Source organism: Rhinoraja longicauda, chromosome 13, assembly GCF_053455715.1.
Source record: "Rhinoraja longicauda isolate Sanriku21f chromosome 13, sRhiLon1.1, whole genome shotgun sequence".
In the NCBI taxonomy this organism is placed as follows: Eukaryota; Metazoa; Chordata; class Chondrichthyes; order Rajiformes; family Arhynchobatidae; genus Rhinoraja; species Rhinoraja longicauda.
This window is the reverse complement of record NC_135965.1, coordinates 23,236,770-23,256,249: the sequence shown is the minus strand read 5'-3', so window position 1 is coordinate 23,256,249 and position 19,480 is coordinate 23,236,770. Positions and strand designations below refer to the sequence as shown.

General features: G+C 45.3%; 1 protein-coding gene across 5 annotated transcripts in view; it reads right to left on the bottom strand.

The window, feature by feature from the left end:
* Nucleotides 1-2,869: 2,869 nt before the first annotated feature.
* The window catches only part of slc7a14a (solute carrier family 7 member 14a), a 67,078-nt gene continuing 50,467 nt past the window's right edge, over nt 2,870-19,480 (bottom strand). For all 5 annotated transcript variants that reach the window (XM_078410570.1, XM_078410567.1, XM_078410569.1 and 2 more), the window contains 2 exons: nt 16,861-17,738; nt 2,870-11,427 (listed from right to left, as the gene is read on the bottom strand). In XM_078410570.1, coding sequence (XP_078266696.1) covers nt 11,114-11,427; nt 16,861-17,738 — 1,192 coding nt within the window. In that variant the 3' untranslated portion in view covers nt 2,870-11,113. The remainder of the gene's footprint in view (nt 11,428-16,860; nt 17,739-19,480) is intronic.

The following is a 19,480-nucleotide window of genomic DNA, read 5'->3' as shown; positions in this document are numbered from 1 at the left end:
GGCAATTTACAGAGGGCCTATTAACCTACAAACCTAAGGTAGACACAAAATGCTGGAGTAACTCAGCGGGCCAGGCAGCATCTCGGGAGAGAAGGAATGATTTCCTGAGATGCCGCCTGACCCGCTGAGTTACTCCAGCATTTTGTGTCTACCTTCGATTTAAACCAGCATCTGCAGTTTTTTTCCCTATAAACCTAAGCGTATTTGGGACGTGGGAAGAAACTGGAACACCTGGAGGAAACCCATGCGGTCACATGGAGAACGTGTAAACTCCACACACTGACAGCACCCGATCTCCGGTGCTGTGAGGCAGTGGCTCTATCCGCTGTGCTACTGTGCTGCCCGAAGAACAATAATCCAGCGTGAGCAATAGTGGCAAATGGGACCAGCCCAGTACGCCAACATAGTAGGCATGAATAAGGTGGGCCGAAGGGCCTGTCCATGCCATAACACTCAATGAGTGAGGGAAATGTGGTATGAGATCAGTACAGAGGGACTGAGGCCCCATAATGGGACTTTAGTGATATGTAAAGTCACGGCTGGCTCTGACAGACTAAAGTGGTGCAGAAGGGCATTGGAAACTGACGCATCACTAGGATTAGAAAGTATATTTATTATTATTTTATTATCATTATTAAAGGTGACCAATAGGGTTTGCAATATTTAGCAAATAATAGTGGACGGCGCAGCGGGTAAAGCCGCTGCCGCACAGTGTAATAGTGGACGGCGCAGCGGGTAAAGCCGCTGCCGCACAGTGTAATAGTGGACGGCGCAGCGGGTAAAGCCGCTGCCGCACAGTGTAATAGTGGACGGCGCAGCGGGTAAAGCCGCTGCCGCACAGTGTGGCGTTATTATGTTCTCGCTGTGACTGTGTGGGTTTCTTCCGGGCGCTCCAGTTTCCTCCCACATCCCAAAGATGTCAGGGTTTGTGGGTTGATTGGCCTCTGTAAATTTCCCCTGGTGTGTAGGGAGAGGGTGGAAAACTGGGATAACATAGAACTAGTGTGAACATTGATCGATGGTCTGTGTGATCTCGGTGGTCAATATTGATTGATGGTCTGTGTGATCTCGGTGGTCAATATTGATTGATGGTCTGTGTGATCTCGGTGGGCCGAAGGGCCTATTTCCATGCTGTACCTCTAAATAAAAAAATATCTCTCATGCACAATTTGCAGATTATGGAATAGTCAAACAATATTTTCATGATTAATATATTCACTGGTATATATAATAAAATAAATATAAATCTGGTTTAATTTCTGTCCGGGACCAGAAAAGAGAAGTAACTGCACTATGAGGGGCCAGTACTGAGGGAGTGTTTCATTGTTGGAAGTCTGAAATGCTGTTTGCCTGCACGTGGATATTAATACATATTGTGGCTTTATTTTTTTAAAAGCCGGTGGATTATTGTAAGCAACATCATTCATGGTGCACTTCGAGTTGCTCGTGAAAATGCAAGTCAGTTCCTTCTTGCTTCCAACAGGTAGTGAAGATATTCCAGGATGCCTCTCCAGCCTCTTTATTGCAATCACTTTGCCACCTGCAACATTATCTCAGAGATCTCTGTGAAGTCTTTAGTGGTTTTACCTAGACTGAAGATTTTCCAGTCTTTCTCAGCAGCAAACTCCCAGGAAGGAAGAAGATGGTTTGAAGAAAGGCGTGCCCGAATTTATCTGACAGTGTACTTAAATCTCTCAACCTATATTAGAGGGTATTAGTTGTAGAGAGAGGTTTGTGGCTTTGTGTGGTTGACTCCAGCTCCTAGCTCATGTCCTTGAACTGGAAGAGACATGCCAGTACAGTAAAGATGGATATTTAATGATCTAACATGGCTCAGTTTGTCCAAATCTGTCCTCTGTCAGATGTAACTTTTGTGGGAAGGTATAAAGTCATGCTACAGTTGTGCAAAGTCCTGGATAGATCATACCTGGGGTGCTCTGAACAGTGCTGTGGCCCACATTTTGAAGATACATTGGAGGGAATGCAAAGCAGATATACCAGAATGCTACTTAGACTCCAAGGTTTAAGTAACGAGGCGGGGACAAAAGAGACTGCAAATGCCAGAATCTAAAAAACGAACTGCTTGATTAACTCAGCGTGTCAGGCAGCATCTGTAGAGGCCGAGGGATAGTTGATATTTCAGGTTGAGACCATGCATTGGATCTTGACCCAAAACGTTATTATCCATTTATCGCAACCGATGTTGTCTGGTCTGCGGAGCTACTCCAGCAACTTGTTTTATTGCTTGCTTAAGTGATGAGGTTTCTGGAAAGAAGCCAAGTTTCCAGGTATTATTGAAAACTGATGGGGTTTCGCAAATCTCACCCAGGGAATGTCCAAACATTAGATGCAAACCTTCTGAAGAAAAGTTGGAAACACCTCTAGCACAGGGAGGGAGGGCAGGGGAGTGATGGTGGAAATTGGAACATTGCCTCTCAAGAGACTGGAGAAGCTGATCTGTTCCATTGTGAGACTGAGATTGTCACAATGCAAGGGAATTAAGTGATAAGGTATGAAAGAGAACATCTGAAGTATAGATCAGCCTTGGCAATGTCTGATGGTGAAACAAACTCAAGAACTGAAGTGAGTTGTTCTTGTTGCAAGATTAAGTTGTGTCATATAACATATATATGTGTATAAAATATGCAATATATGTTGCATATAGACATATAAGTATGTAATATATTCAACATACATTTACATTGAATATACTCATTCAATGGGTTATATGTATATATTATATATTTATATAATATAAATATATATACACACATAGACACAGGATAATGCAAGACCCTTTCAGTTGCAAATCTCTGTATTTATCTTGCAGATTTCCATGTGAAAATAATGAAAAGTCAATAAATGAATCACTCCATCAAATGCTTCTGCAATCATTTTTTTTTCTCTGCATGGCTTTGGTACAGTAATGGAACACAACACACAAAAACAGGTTCACAGTGTACATACTGGTAACAAATATACAGCAATTCCATAACCAGAAGTTCAAAATATACAGAAAAGTAAACCAAATTCATTCCTCGAAATAAAATGAAAATCAAAAACAAGAAGTACACTTCAACTCAGACCAGAGAACCAATGTACAGGGTTAAACGATATATGGGTGAGCTCATGTTGGAACTGGGAAGAAGCAATGTGAGATATTGGGTAAATCTTGACTGCAAATGGAAAGGAACAGAAACAAGCCTTTGACCTCTGCTGACCGTTCAGAAGCCAGGAGTAAATATTTATGCATCGTTTTCTCCAAAAAGGCCTCAGTTTCTTCATTGGATGTTTATTTTTGAAGTTACAGAAGTAGTGAAGAGGGATATCACATTCATGCTTGTTTAATGAATGAAATGAATCCTGTTTCTGGGCAGACTGCCTCAGTCATTGCTTCTTTCACCTGACCCTTGGACTAGATCAAGAAGATACGTGGAGAGCTGTGGGAGCAGTTGATGTAGAACATCCAGCATTGCTGCCATCCCATGGGGTGAAGCACAGGGCATTGGTACATAGGCAATAATAATCAAATACGTCAGACACAGATCACCACACAGCTGGATACAGTGCAGAATATGACAGAAAAATATTGTTGGAGATCATGATCAACTCTGACCTGGCAAAGTGCGCATTAGCTCCAAGATGTCCCCTTGTTGATGAAATTCAGCTTCACTGAAGACACTCAGCTGGTTTCCGCCCCAACCTCTACCCCTCCCAGGACCAAGTGTGACCATTGGCTGGGCTACCTTTTCGCACTACATTTCAAAAGGATCAGATGGGCTGTGAAGCACCGTAGGGTGTCTTGATATTGTGAAATAGAGTCAAATGCAAGTCTTTAGCTTCTTCATTAACTCCTTCGAGTGCACACCTCATTCCAGTGGGAACATAGATCAGCCTTGCAGAAGAATAGGAAGAGGCAAATGTACAGCTATTTCAGCCAACTCAGACATTCAACAGATCACAGACGACCCTTTGCCTCAACTCACTTTCCAACCCTGCATTCCTCTATTCTATTGGTGTCCAAACATCTATTAATTTCAGCCTTAGATTTATTGGACAAATAAAGAACTTGGAATTCCAATAGTTTATCTTCACTGGGTTATATCCTGAATCTTCCTCCCTAACAGCTTAGCCCAATCTCCTTCATCAGAGTCTTTGACGAGTAATGTCAATTCTTTCTCTTTCCACAGATGCTGCCTGACCTACTGATTATTGCCAGCATTTTTTGTTGACTGACAATGATTTAGAAATAGCTTTTTAATCAAAGTGGTCTCCTGATCTGTAAAGCCACGACCAGCACTGTCTATCCAGCTTTGATCAAAGGATCCCGACCTGAAACGTCGTCTGTCCATTCCCTCCACAGAAGCTGCCTGACCCGCCAAGTTACTCCAGCACTTTGTGTTTTGTTCAAAGCATTGTCATTTATATCAATGAACACAACTTCAAAATGTTGATATAAAGATATTGAAAGGTCTTTTGTTCTTTGCCAACCATGATATGATGTACAAATTCAAGTCATAGAATCTGATTTTGCTAACTTCACTTATTCCAAATTCCCAGAACAGATTCATTGCCAGAGTGAGGCTACATTGAAATTCGAGTAACAATAGCTCATGTTCTGTTTGGGTGGCTTACAGCCCAGTGATACGGACATTGAAAATTCTCCAATTTCAAGTAACCACCATCCCCTTTCACTTTTTACTGCCGTTTCCCCCATCCCATTGCACACTTTCTTCCACTATTTTCCACCATACCCCCTTCCCATTCACCCTGCTCCTTTCTCCTTCTCCCTCTACTCATCTCCCATCCCCGACTGGCACATTTCACGTTATTCCCCTCTTCCCTCTCCCCCGTCCCCTTCCACACATACCACTCTCAACAGCTCTACATTTCACTCCTCCTCTTCTCTCCTTATCTATCAATCTTTTGTCTCCTTTTCACCTCCGGCCTTTGTCACTTACTCTACCTACCTGTCAAGCAATGCCCTCACCTGTATCACCGGGCTTTGTCCCGCCTCCATCTCGCTTTTCCACCTTTCTCCCCCTGCTCTATCAGTCTGAAGAAGGGTCCTGATTCAAAACGTCGTCTGTCCATTCCCCCCCAGATGCTACCTAACCCGTTGAGTTCTTCCAGCACTTTGTGCTTTGTACCCGAATCAGTCATTGGACTCCCATCAACAAACAACAGTAATTTGCAGCGACTTCCTCCAGGAACTGTTATGCCCAGATGGGCTCTTGTACTGGAGTGTTAATAACGGATGGACTTCACTTCCATGCCTTCAGGATTACTTTTGTCAAAGCATATATTAAAAGCAATGAACGAGAGCATACAGAAGGTAATTGCCATAATGGAATTTCTTCTGCAGGGAGCAATCTTATGTTCAATTTACAGCATTGAAGTGCTCACTGTCTGCTCATTTTGGCTGAAATATTATAAAGACAACTGCATCAAAAACCAAACGGGCGAATACAAAGACTTCACAGTAACACTGACTCAGGCACTATATACTGCAGAGAACACCACATCTCAAAAGGCACAACTTCCTCGAATTACAGCACTGACAACCGGATGATAGGCTGCATTAATCTCTAATCAATAACATGAACAAAAATGGATTTGTTTTTCATTCATAGTCCAATAAACTAATTTATTTCAAATGCTAATTTCAACCAGGGTGAGGAATCTTGTTGCACAGAAATATCTCTACCTTTCAAACTAACTCTTGGCAAGCATTTAAGATATTTAATCGCTTTGACGTAAATTATGCCACAGTCTTTAAATGCTTTCCATTTTATATTGGATCAATGCCTTAAAGTAAGCATCAAATTAATTTAAGAGCACACTCTTTAAGATGATTGTAAACATTTGTCGGGCTATTTCAAGCCCTGAGCCCTGCATATGGAGTGGGGTATAAGGTGCTGGGACTCAGGCGACCATAATCGAGAGCAAAAGAATAAACTGCTGCAGGAACTCAGCAGATCGGCATCTGTGGAGGAAAAGGGAAGGGTTCATGTTTTGGGTCATGATTTTAGCATAGATATGGTAGAGGCATAGTTCATAAGTTCATAAGACACAGCAGACTTAGGCCATTTGGCCCATCAAGATTACTCCGTCATTCAATCATGGCGGATCTATCTTTCCCTATTCTACTGCCTTCTCCCCATAGATAGGGTAGACAGTCAGAACCTTTGTTCCAGGGTGGAAATCTCCAACACAAGAGGGCATGGCGATAAGGTGAGAAGGAGAAAGTTTAATGGAAACGTGCAAGGCAATTTTTTTACACAGATAGTTATGGGGGCCTGGAACACACTGCCAGGAATGGTGGTGGAGGGAGATACGATAGTGGTGTTTTAGATAGGTGCTTGGAAGTGCAGGGAATAGAGGGATGTGGATCATGTACAGGCAGATGACATCAATTTAACTTGACATCATGTTGTACACAGACATTGTGGGCTATTCTAAGGTGTTGCATAAGGAGTCTGTCACAGTCTTAAGTACGAATAATGCAATTGCATAATACGGAATAGACAATATTCCATTAGGGAAATAAACAGAATATTGTAATTAAATTTCTAGGCATTTAGTATGTGTACAATGCACTCTGCTCCAGTTACGATGGCATTCCTTAAAATCCATCTTCGTGTTAGATGTTACTCAGAAATAAAGGTGAACAGGAGTTGGGCATATATTGAAAGTATTCTCACCTGAGACAGTGACTCAGCGGGTCAGGCAGCAACTCTGGAGAGAAAGAATGAGTGACTATTCGGGTCGAGACCCTTCTTCAGATTCCTCCTTCCTGAAGCGAAACGTCACCCACCCTTTTTCTTCAGAGATGTTGCCTGACACGTTGAATTACTCACTTTGTGTCTATCTTTGGTATAAACCAGCATCTGCAGTTCTTTGATTCTACTGAAACAAGCCCTTCGGCCTAACGTCCAAGTCAACCATTTGCCTATATTTGGCCTGTATCCCTCTAAACCTTTCCTATCCATATATCTGATCAAATGTCTTTTAAATATTGTGTAAGAAGGAACTGTAGATGCTGGTTGACAACGAAGATAGACACAAATTGCTGGAATAACTCAGTGGGTCAGGCTGCATCTCTGGAGAAAAGGAATCGGTAATGTTTAGGGTCAAGGCCCTTCATTTGGACAGGTCCGGTGAAGGGTCTCGACCCGAAATGGTACCTATTTCTTTTCTTCAGAGATGCTGCATGACCTACGGAGTTTCTCCAACATTCTGTGTCTTTTAAATATTGTTGTATTTTGTTGTTTTATCTGCTTCAACTACCTCCTCTGGCAGCTCATTCCATATATCTGCCACCCTCTGTGTGAAAAAGGTGTCCCTCAGGTTCCTATTAAATCTTTTTCCTCTCACTTTAAATCTGTGCCCCCTAGTTCTTGATTCCCCTACTCTGAGTAAAAGACTCTGTGTATTCACCTTATCTAAGAAGTCTTGTCTCAAAGCTTACAGTGCAGTACTGCAGGTGAACCACACTGCCAGAATCGTTGCCCCACTTGCACTTGCCCCACACATCTTTAAACTTTGCCCCTCTCACCTTAAAGCTAAGATGCAAATTAAAGGAGAAATATCTTCCAATAAACTGCTCCAGAGACCTAAAGCCAATTTGAGAGGGAAAACCTGTTTCAACAATTCCTCAATCAATACTCCTTTGCCAATCTATTTTACTAACAGTTCCATCTCACCTGATTTACACCAATGGTATCCAACGTTAAGGATGAACATTGGTGAACTATCATTCAGGATTAGCTTCCTTCAGTGCATACAATCAGCCAACATGGTGCACAGTGCTATTGATAGTGACTGGTAGACATTCATCCTGAAGGATCTGATTATGGTGCAGATTGACTACAGTGGGTGTGGGGATGACCAGTTTCAACGAACAATTTCAGACTCGAAGCTGGGATCCCCCTCTTTGATGCAGGGCTAGTTGAGAGGTGATTTTATATTGCACAGGATTTAGAAAAGAATACATTATTCCCATTAAGCAATGTTTAGAACCAGCAGGCACTGGTTCAAAGAGCAAGCAAAAGAAGCGGGGTGAATGTGAGGAAGACCTATTTGGCAGGTTGAATGTTTGAATCAGGGACACACTGCCCATGGAGGTGGTAGATGCAAGACTTTGTGGGAAGAGGAAAGGAATGGAACTGACTCAATTAATCTCTAAAGACCCAATGGGCCAAGTGTAGAGTCATAGAGTCATACAGCGGAGAAACAGGCCCTTGGGCCCAACCTGTCCATACTGACCAAGATGCCCCATCTACACTCGTCCCACCTGTCTGCATTTGGCCCATATCCCTCTCAACCTATCCTGTCCATGTAAAATAAAAATAACACAAAGTGCTAGAATAATTCAATAGGTCAGGCAGCATCTCTGGAGAACATGGATAGGTGACGTTTTGGGTTGGGACCCTTCTTCAAACCAATGGGCCTATCCATATACCTGGTTCACTGGTATTTCTATACACTGTCACGTGTCTTGAAAAAATGTGAAATGCTTGTTCTGCATATTGTCCAGTCAAATCATACTATACAAGAGTACAATAAATCCTCTTCTGGAACAGTAAGCAGAGAGTCGCCACGTTCCGGCAACATCTGACCAAATGTCTTTTAACTATTGTTATTGTCCCTGCCACAACCACCTCCTTTGGCAGCTCATTCCAAATACCCACCACCCTCTGTGTGAAATGTTGCCCTTCCGATTCCTATTAAGTCTTTCCCCTCTCACCTTCAACCTATGTCCCTGAGTTCTTGATTTCCCTACCCTGGGTAAAAGACTCTGGGCATTCACCCCATCTATTCCCCTCATGATTTTATAGACCTCTATAAAAGGTCACTCCTGCAGTCTCCTTTTCTTCTTCTATGCCTCGAGCATTCTATAATCTTATCATTTCCTAAGATACCATCTCCATAGAAACAATTATAAATAAACCCAGTGAGAAAGCAATATGGTTTTATTGATGTAAACTATTCAGAATAAAACATGTTTGAAAGATTTCAAGGGATATGGGTTAAACGGTCAAGTGGGACAAGCTTAGATGGGGCATCTTGGTCACCATGGACAAATTGGGCAGAAGGGCCTGTTTCCCTGCTGTACGTCTACCTGAAGGTCGAGATGATGAAACTCACTTTGCCTCTTCAGTTAAATGTCCAGTATTTTTGCAGGTTTGTTTTAAGATTCAAAGCTCATTTTTTTCAATTTTGTAAATAAACATTACTTTGTACATAAATAATGAGACTTAAAAATAGACACATAGATCTTTAGTTGTGTAAGTTATGTGAAAGAAAGGAAATGAATCAATTGGACTTCCTGGCTATATCTGTATCCTCATTTCTAAAGGAAGTGAAATGTCGCTCAGCTTAGCTGGCTGGGCAAAAACTTTGTTCAAAAACCAGAAAAGGAACCAAAACATTCACTTAGCAAGTCACGTATCTTTCATTCACAGAAATAATTTATAGCTGTGCAGCTCTGAGATAACGTGCAGCAAGCATTACTACCACCAAGAAGTATTTGTTTATGAAACAAATGTGAAAGCTGTTCTCGAATCAATCAGCGAGAGCCATTGGGAGCAAGGGCAGTGAATGCAGACTTGGTGACTGAATGCACTGCACATTATCAACCTTTCCTTATCTTGTTCCTCTCAAGGTGGTCAGATGTTCCACCAGTTTATTCAGCTGTGGGTGACTTGACATTACACTTGCCTTGATCGACTTCACAGCAAGAGTCCACAGGGTTAAATAACAGGTACCGTAGCTGCATTTATTACAGCAACTCCTCACTAATTATACACCATCTATTTTTCCTCTCAGCTCTGGTTCAAGTCGGTTACCTCGGCACCAACTGGCCTTGAGCTGATCTGTTCTGGACTCTTACTCATTCCCACACAACAAGAGTTCATGTAAATATATACATACCTAACATGAAGCTTAAGATTAAACCATCAAATTCCCAAATATTTCAAACCACAGTGTCCCGTCAGCTCCCACAAAGCACTCAGTCTGATATCCCCATGCTTTTCACCTGAGCATTTTGGTACGTTTAGTGCCGTTAAGTGATATGATGGCCTATTATCATAAGGCCATAACACATAGGAGCAGAATTAGGCCATTTGGCCCATCAAGTCTATTCCACCATTCAATCATGACTGACCTATCTTTCCCTGCCTTCTCCCCGTAACCTTTGACACCCTAACTAATCAAAAACCTGTCATTCTCCACTTCAAAGATACCCAATGATTTGGTCTCCACCACCATCTGTGGCTATGAATTCCACAGATTCACCACCCTCCGACTGAAGAAACTTTTCCTCATCTCCTTTCTAAAGGTACGTCCTTTTATTCTGAGGCTGTGCCCTGTGCCCTCTGGTTCTAGACACTTCATAATCAGACCTTGTTGTCAAATGTCAGATGGCTGGAGTGTATTGAGTAGAGTTTTCTTGTTGCCTTGACTTACTGATTAAAGGGGCAAATATCTGGCAAATTTCAACATGAAGTTTCTGTATATATGGAGCATCTGGGGCAATAGGAGTCACTTGGAAAGATCTGCTTCATTTCCCTGTGAAATTATAATCGTTAAAATCAGCTGTAGTTGATCGATTGATTGAAAAAAACAGCATGGAAACAGGCCCTTCGACCCACCATGTCCATGCTGACCATCGATCACCTATTCACACTAGTGCTATACTATTCCACTTCATTACCCCAGGGAAAATTTACAGTGAGCAATTAACCTGAAAACCCGCACGTCTTTGGGACGTGGGAGGAAACCGGAGCACCCAGAGGAAACCCACGCGGTCACTGTGAGAATGTGCAAACTCCACCCGAGGTCAGGATCAAACCCAGGTCACCGCCACTGTGAGGCAGCGGCTCTACCCGCTGCGCCACTGTGCCGCCCAAAATATATATACTTCCGATTATTTTAAATGTTTGCCAAACATTTATTGTTGAAAACGGGGCCCCTTTAATAAGTCAACATTGTGAAGCCTCAAATAAACTGCATATTGCCTTTTTAATGCCACACCACTGCAAGATGTCTATTAAAGGAGAGATCACATCCATGATACTAGTCCAAGGGTCTGAGGGGTCAGGATCTGCTACTCAGGGGAATAATCAAGCTCATCATTTGCAATCAGTGTTTCTGAGGTCTTGACATACTTCCCTTTGCTTTTGGCTTTACTGTTGTAGGTCCTGTGGTTGCCCACTATGTCGGGCATTGCCTGCTGAGATTGGTAGCCCATCTGATCGGAGGGTGGCAATTCCTCCTTCCACTCGCTGCCCTCCTCCTCCGGGTAAGCTACACTGTCATCCACGTCGTAACGCTGGTACGTACTCTGACTCAGAGCTTCCTGTTGAGCACCAATCTCCAGGCTGCTGTTCCAGATCCCGTAGCCAAAATAAATCAGTAAACCTGGGAAAAGGGAAAAGAGTGTGAAGTCATTGGCCAGTTAGTGTTGATGCCAACTAACTGGGGGGAGGTGGTGCAAGAAATACTCGAAGGGCTTTGGAGATGTGTAGGTAGCCCGGTCCATCACACAGACCAAACTCTCCACCATCAATTTCATCTAGACCTCCCACTGCCTTGTTACAGTAGCCAACATAACTTGTCCCACCCTGGCCATTCCTTCTTCTCCGCTCTCCCATCAGGCAGAAGATACAAAAGCTTCTAAGCACATGCCACCAAACTCAGGAACAGCTTCTTCCCCTCTTTATCAGGCTATTGAATGGTTCTCCCATGAGCTGGAGTACTGTCAGGTTGTTCATCCCACATTGCAAGTATGGGACCTTTTCCCTTACCTATATCTCTCCATTCCTTGCAGATCCATGTGGCTATCTAAACGTCTCTGAAATGCCACTGTTGTATCTGCCTCCACTACCACCCCCGGCAGTGCATTCCAGGCATCCATCACTCTCTGTGTAAAAAAAACACTTGCCGCTCTTCTACTTTAAACTTTGGCCCTCTGAGCATAAACATATGCCCTCTATTTAGTTTAGTTTAGTTTAGAGATACAGCGTGGAAACAGGCCCTTCGGCCCACCAGGTCCGCGCCGACCAGTGATCCCCGCATGTAAACACTATCCTAGGGATGATTTTTACATTTTGCAAGTCAATTAACCTACAAACCTGTACATCTTTGATATTTGCACCCTGGGAAATCTTTCTACCCTATCTTTGGCTCTCATGAGGCTGTCTACCTCTATCAGGAAACACACTTGGAATTGCTGGAGTTAGCTTAAAGGTAAGCCATGATTTCATTGTAAGCTAGTACAGGCTAGAGGGGCTGATCGGCCTCTCCTTGTTCCTGTACTGGTGCAGCCCAGCTGTTATCCATCAATCACCAGATTTGTTAGAGAGCTGGCGGTTCTGCAATGGGATTAATGTTACCCTGACCTCTGACCTTGTTGTATCTGGTCTCCAGCTCAGCTCTGCTTGGGCTACAGGATCACAGAAGGGAGAATAATTACATTCATCTCATGGTTGAAACGTTCTGGGCTCACTCCCAGGGTAGACTCGAGGGTCTGTCGAAAGTGCTGTCAATTGCATGTACATAGAAGGATACAGTGCAGGAACAGACCCTTCTACCCATAATCTACATAGAACATAGAACAGTACAGCACAGAAACAGGCCCTTCTACCCATAATCTACATGGAACATAGAACAGTACAGGAACAGGTCCTTCTCCAACCATCCGTCCGTCCGTCCGTCCGTCCGTCCGTCCATCCATCCATCCATCCATCCATCCATCCATCCATCCATCCATCTATCTATCTATCTATCTATCTATCTCTAAAACTCTTATCTTGTTTGTTCCGTATGTTTGTTCATGTTATTTCTGTATCCCGTTGTTTCCGTATGCCCTTCTCATTCACAAAAAAACGGTACACGACCCACACAATTTTAGGCCTACCTTACTCACCATTGTCCTCGGCAGTGTTTAACACGAGTTTCATTCAAATCGGTCTTATATTTTTAAAGTTAGAGAGATTTTAAAATTTCAAAATTACCTTATTAAACCGATTGCTTGCCATGTTCAGCATGTGATGTCACAATGGGACCCACCCGAGTGACGGCCAATGGGGGGGGGGGGCAGGGAGTCGCGACCAGTGGGGGGGGCTAACTTTAACAAATGCGTTCCCCCTTTCCCCCCCTCTCCCCTGAGAGGACGTGGGAGGACCGGCGCCGGTCCTGGCATGCCCCGCAGGATCGTCACTTGCGGGAGGGTTACCCAGTCCCCAGGAGATGCACGCAGGAGAAATGGGGCTGAGGTCAGTGGCTTTCCCCTGTCTCCCCTCGCCCGCCCACGGCCCCAGGGGATGCTCCCCGCCCGCCAATGGGTGCACGGATCGGTAGGGTTGCTAGGCCCGGCACGGCCCCAGGGGACACTCCCCGCCCGCCAATGAGGGCACGGATCGGTAGGGTTGCTGGGCCTGGCACGGCCCCAGAGGACACTCACCGCCCAGCAATGGGTCCATGGATCGGTAGGGTAAGGAGAGCTTTCCACCCAACGGTTCCATCCCAAACCTCTCCTGAATGGTCCATCACCCCCCTCCCCCCCACTCCCCCCTCCCACTCCCGCTCCCCCCTTCCCCCCCACTCACCCACTCCCTGATTCCATTCACCTTCAACCCCCCTTATTCCCCCAACTCACCCTCATCCTCCCCTCCCCCCCATCACCCACTCCATCCCTCCTCAACCCCCCTTAAGGGCCTGTCCCACTTAAGCAATTTTAAGGTCACTGCCGGCGACTAGGCTGTCGCCGAACGTTCGCCGGGGTGTCGCAGGCATGATCGTGAGGAGTCTTCAATGAATCGTAGTGGATTTCTGTGCGTCGCAGAAACATTTTCCAGATAGAAATTTCTCGGCGACGGCTGGCTTGTCAATAGACAATAGACAATAGGTGCAAGAGTAGGCCATTCAGCCCTTCGAGCCAGCACCGCCATTCAATGCGATCATGGCTGATCACTCTCAATCAGTACCCCGTTCCTGCCTTCTCCCCATACCCTCTCACTCCGCTATCCTTACGAGCTCTATCCAGCTCTCTCTTGAAAGCATCCAACGAACTGGCCTTCACTGCCTTCTGAGGCAGAGAATTCCACACCTTCACCACTCTGACTGAAAAAGTTCTTCCTCATCTCCGTTCTAAATGGCCTACCCCTTATTCTTAAACTGTGGCCCCTTGTCGCCAGGTATCGTAGCTTATTGCGGGCGCTGTCGCACGCTGTCCCCAGGTTTGCTAGATGGTCGCAGATGCATTTAGAAGCACGTAATATTAAATTAAGAAAAGGCATTTGAAGATACCAGAAGATAGTTTTGTTTAACCAATTTATTTACTGTCAGGACATTTGACAGGTAGATTGGAGACGACAGTTTGACGGGCAGCTAATTCCCAAGTCGGGAATTTTGCGATGTTTCCGAAGACGGTGTAATCTCTTAGCCAGGTACTAGTTTCACAAAAAAAGTAACTTGTATCGACCTGACTCGGCATTGTCGTGGTCATTGTCGTAGGGTAAAAGAAAATTTCGGCGATCTGCTACGACTTTGACAGTCGCAGGCAGTCGCCTTAAAAAATCGCGTAACTGGGACAGGCCCTTTATCCCCCCCAACCCCCCCTCCCTCACCCACTCACCCACTCCATCTCACCTCAACCCCCCCTTACCACCCCCCCCCCTCCCTCAGCCGAGCCCGCAGGACTGGCTACAGCAGTGATTTGCACCCAATGGATGCACACCCGCCTAGTATAACATAAAACAGTATGGTACAGAACAGGCCCTTCTCCCCACAATGCAGCTGAAGCCCTACTTGCCCTGTTGGGAACACACAACCTACTCCCCAGACAACATCTGACAATGTGCAGTTGCCATTGCCTGAATATGCAACTTATTGCTAAGATTATCAGCCCATGATCACATTGTTCTATATGGGAACTTACAGTGTAGACATTCTCACCATGTTTCCAACATAGTGAAGTTCTTTGTACAGTGGAATTTAGATAACAGCTGTAAATAATAATATTTGTACACGGTATGTGTCACTGTTTAAATAAGGGGTATCCAGGTGTGGCAATTTTACCCCTCAGGGTATTTGGAACTCTTCTTTAAGTTTAGTTTATTACTGTCATGTGTGCCAAAGTACAGTTAAAAGCTGTTATCTTCCTCTTAATATTCTGAATATTAAGAGACTCTGAATGTTAAAGAAAAACACAAAGTGCTGGAGTAACTCAGCGGATCATGCAGCATCTCTGGAGAACATGGATAGGTGACATTTCAGGTCTGGAACCTTTCTTCAGACTGAAGATCATCTTGCCTGAATAACTTCAGCACTTTGTGTCTTTTTTCTAAACCAGCATCTGCAGTTTCTTGCTTCTACATCCCAAATATTTTTACGGTGGAAGTGGATAGATTATTGATGGAAAGGCTGACAGTTAAAATGGCTGGACAGAAATGTGGAGAGCAGTTTAAAATCCAACCAGCCATAACCTTTTTGAATGGCAGTGCAGTGGTTTCCTCCTGCTCTCCTAATCCATAACCAATTAAACATTTAATCCCTTAACGTTCTTAGCCAGGCCCAAAACACCTGAATAGAGCAGCATCTCATATTCCACTTGGGTAGCCCGAAATCCAACAGTATAAGCAATGAATTCTCCAATTTCAAGAAAGCTCCCGACCACCGACCCCCCCCCCCCCCGCTTATCACCTCTCCCTTCTGGTGCATACATTTCTCTTCCACTACCCCGATATCCTATTCCTTTCTCCTGCTCCTTCTCCTTCTGCTGATGATTCACCCCTCCCTACTCCAAGTTCCCCATTTCCTTTTTACCCCTGCTCTTTTCCCTCCTCCCTAGACCCTTCCACCCACATCTCTTCCTCCAGCTTTACATTTCACTCCTTCTCTCCTTATTTGACACCCTTTTGTCTCCTTTTTGCCGCCAGCCTTTGTCACTTACTCCATCCATCTGCCATTAAAGCTTCCCTTACCTGCATCCACCTATCACTTGCCTGGCTTTGACCTGCCCCCACCTCATTTTTCCAGCTTTCTTCCTCCTAGGTGCAGGAGGGGCCGAATGGCCTACTCCTGCACCTATTTTCTATGTTTCTATGTCTATGTTTCTATTCCCGTCAATCTGAAGAAGGGTCCCAACCAGAAATGTTGCCAGTTCATTGGTCTTGGCATCAGGTTCTGCACAGCCTGTTCCTGTGTTGTACTGTTCTATGTTCTATGCTCTGTGTGAGAGGGGCAAAGTTTAAAGGAGATGTGTGGGGCAAGTTTTTTTACACAGAGGGTACTGGGTGCCTGGAATGCGCTGCTCGGGTTGGGTGTGGGGGCAGAAACAATAGTGGTGTTTAAGAGGCGCTTAGACAGATAGATGGACACAAAGTGCTGGAGTAACTCAGTGGGTTAAGCAGCATCACTGGAGTAAAAGGATGGATGACGCTTCAGGTCTGGACTCTTGATGCAGGGAATGGAGGGATGTGGATCACGTGCAGGCAGATAAGGGTTGGTCTTGGCATCATGTTCGGCACAGACATTGTGGGCCGCAGGGCCTTTTCTTGTGCTGTACAGTTCCATTCTATGTTCTATTGTCTGTGTTTCATGTTCTATATTCTATTGTCTATGTTCCATATTCCATGTTCTGTGTTCTATATTCTATTGTCTATGTTCCATATTCCATGTCCTGTGTTCTATATTCTATTGTCTATGTTCCATATTCCATGTCCTGTGTTCTATATTCTATTGTCTATGCTCCATATTCCATGTCCTGTGTTCTATATTCTATTGTCTATGTTCCATATTCCATGTCCTGTGCTCTATATTCTATTGTCTTTGAGCCAGCGATGCACTTACCCACAAAGCACCAGACGGCAAAGCGGATCCATGTGATGGTGGAGAGCTTCAGCATGAGATACATGTTGACCAACACGGCGAAGGCGGGCACGAATGGGACGCAGGGAGCCATGTACGGCAGCTTCTTGGGGTTCTCGGGCTGCTGCAGGATGACAAAGACCAGGGAGCAGATCAGCAGCAACATGAGGATGACCAGGAGGATGGCCCACCAGCACTGCTCATAGACGTACTCCTCGCCGAAGATCACGAAGGAGCAGAAGACAAAGCAGAGGATGAAGAGCAGCAGCACGCAGGTGGTGACGGTACGGCCGGTGACGATGGTGGGACGGTCCATCTTGCCAGGCAGCCCCAGGCGGATCCTCATGGTGTAGTAGCGAGGTCCGATCAGCTTCTTCAGCTTTATTAAATAGATGTTCTCCGAACTGTCTGCCTCAATGCCCGAGCTCATGTCCACCGTGCCGTAGTTGGGGTGGCTCACGCCGTAACTTGACTTGTCTGCTTTCCCGATCAGCATCTCGTTGTCCCCCAGTGAGGGCAGGTTCTTGGCCCCGCACGTGTTCTTGTCCAGGCCGGAGTAGTCCTCGCCCTCGCTGACCGGAGAGGCGGCCTCCTTCTCGCACTCGGCCAGAACCCCCTCCTTCTTCTTGGTGCCTTCCTCCGACAGGAACTTGACGAAGCCATCGATGTCACTCTCGGGCTGGTAGCGCAGTAGCAGGACGCACACCGACACCAGGGTGTAGGCCAGCAGTGTCCCGATGGACATCATCTCAATCAGGTCCCGCAGGCTGACCAGCAAGGACAGCAGCCCCGCCAGGAAGCCCGAAACGATGCAGGCCACAACCGGCGTCTCCGTGTAAGCACTGATGTGAGCTAAAAACCTGGATAACGACACGGTCACAGAATTACAAAGGACAAGGCTGCAGACTGCTCATAGTCATGGAGTCATAGAGTCATCAAGTCATTGAGTCATAGAAAAGTCATAGTCATGGTGTCATAGTCAAAGAGTCTTAGAGTCTTAGATTTTCAGTCATAGTGTCATTGATTCATCGAGTTATAGAGGCACAGAGTCATCGAGTCAAACAGCATGGAAACAGACCCTTCCGCCCATATCCCTCTGGACCTTATCTTTCCACGTACATCCAAATACCTTCTAAATGTTGTTAGAGTACCTGCCTCAACTACCTCCTCTGGCAGGTTGTTCCATATACCCAGCACCCTCTGAGTGAAAAAGCTACCCTATGGATTCATATTAAATCTTGCTTCTCTCACATTAAACCTGTCCTCTTGTTTTTGATTCCACTCCCTGGGTATAAAACTCTGCATTTATCCCTTACGAGTGGCATCTACCATTGGGGATCCCACCATCCAGGCCGTGCACGAGAGATGAAGTTTTGCAGGGGGTGGGGTAGATTTTAAATTTAGTTTAGGTTGGAGATACAGCGTGGAAACAGGCCCTTTGGCCCACCGAGTCCGCGCCGACCAGCGATCACCCTTACATTAGTCCATCCTACACAGAGTAAGACAATTCTACTGCTGTGCCACCGTGCCACCCCAAGGATCCCGTCAAAATGTTGTGTCTTCAACTTGACAGATGTTCATACACCCCTCTGGACAAGATCATTATCATTGAGGGGGTAAAAGTCACAGCAGCGACCCATTATTAGAGCAGTGGATGTGTGCACTGCCGTGAGAGTCTGCCTTGTGCCACCCTGTCCCACTGACTGCTGCTTACGACAGGTGGATAACTTGTTCATGGTTTTTTGACAATATTATAAAGTTTCATCCCGATGACTTTGCCCTCTTGGCTGTAAGGTTTTTCCGCGAGATGTCACAGGGGTTCAAAATCCCAGCAGAAAAGGTAAATGCGGCTGCCTCACAAAGCCAGAGATCCGGTTCAATCCTGACCTCGGGCACTGCCTGTGTGGAGTTTGCACATCCTCACCCCGACCGCGTTGGTTTCCTCTGGGCGTTGATTTCCTCCCACATCCCCAAAACATGCGGGTTTGTAGGTTAATTGGCCTCTGTAAATTGTCTCTAGTGTGTAGAGAGTGGATGCGAAAGTGGGATAACATAGAACCCAGTGTGAAAGAGTGATCGATGGTCGGCATGGACTCGGTGGGCCGAAGGGCCTGTTTCCATGCTGTATCTCTTAACTAAACATAGCAAAAGTCACTCACCCGTTGACTATACTGGGGCTGTCCAAATGTGTCGCAATATCTAATCTCACCACCCCTGTTGAATCTTTCAAGCGAATCTCTCAACACTCTTTGAGAAAAACGGATGGGTTCTGCTGCGGCCATTTAAAACATGCCCAAGTGGCATGGTCACTGGCCCCACCGTGCTCCAGGGGTTCCCATCAGCTGGAAGATCTCTGGATCTTCTGCCAAACTCTCACATGCTGGTGGAACTTTGGATCCAGTGGGTTTGCTTGGGACATAACCTCTGGCACTGTGAGATTGCAAATGTACTGATGGAAGGGTCATAAAGAGTTGGTGGCTCACTCGTCATTCCTAGATAGGATACAAAGTGCTGGTGTAACTCAATGGGTCGGGTAACATCTCTGGATTAATTAATTAATTGTTTCATTATACTGATTGTACACCTCGTAGTCATCGTCCCC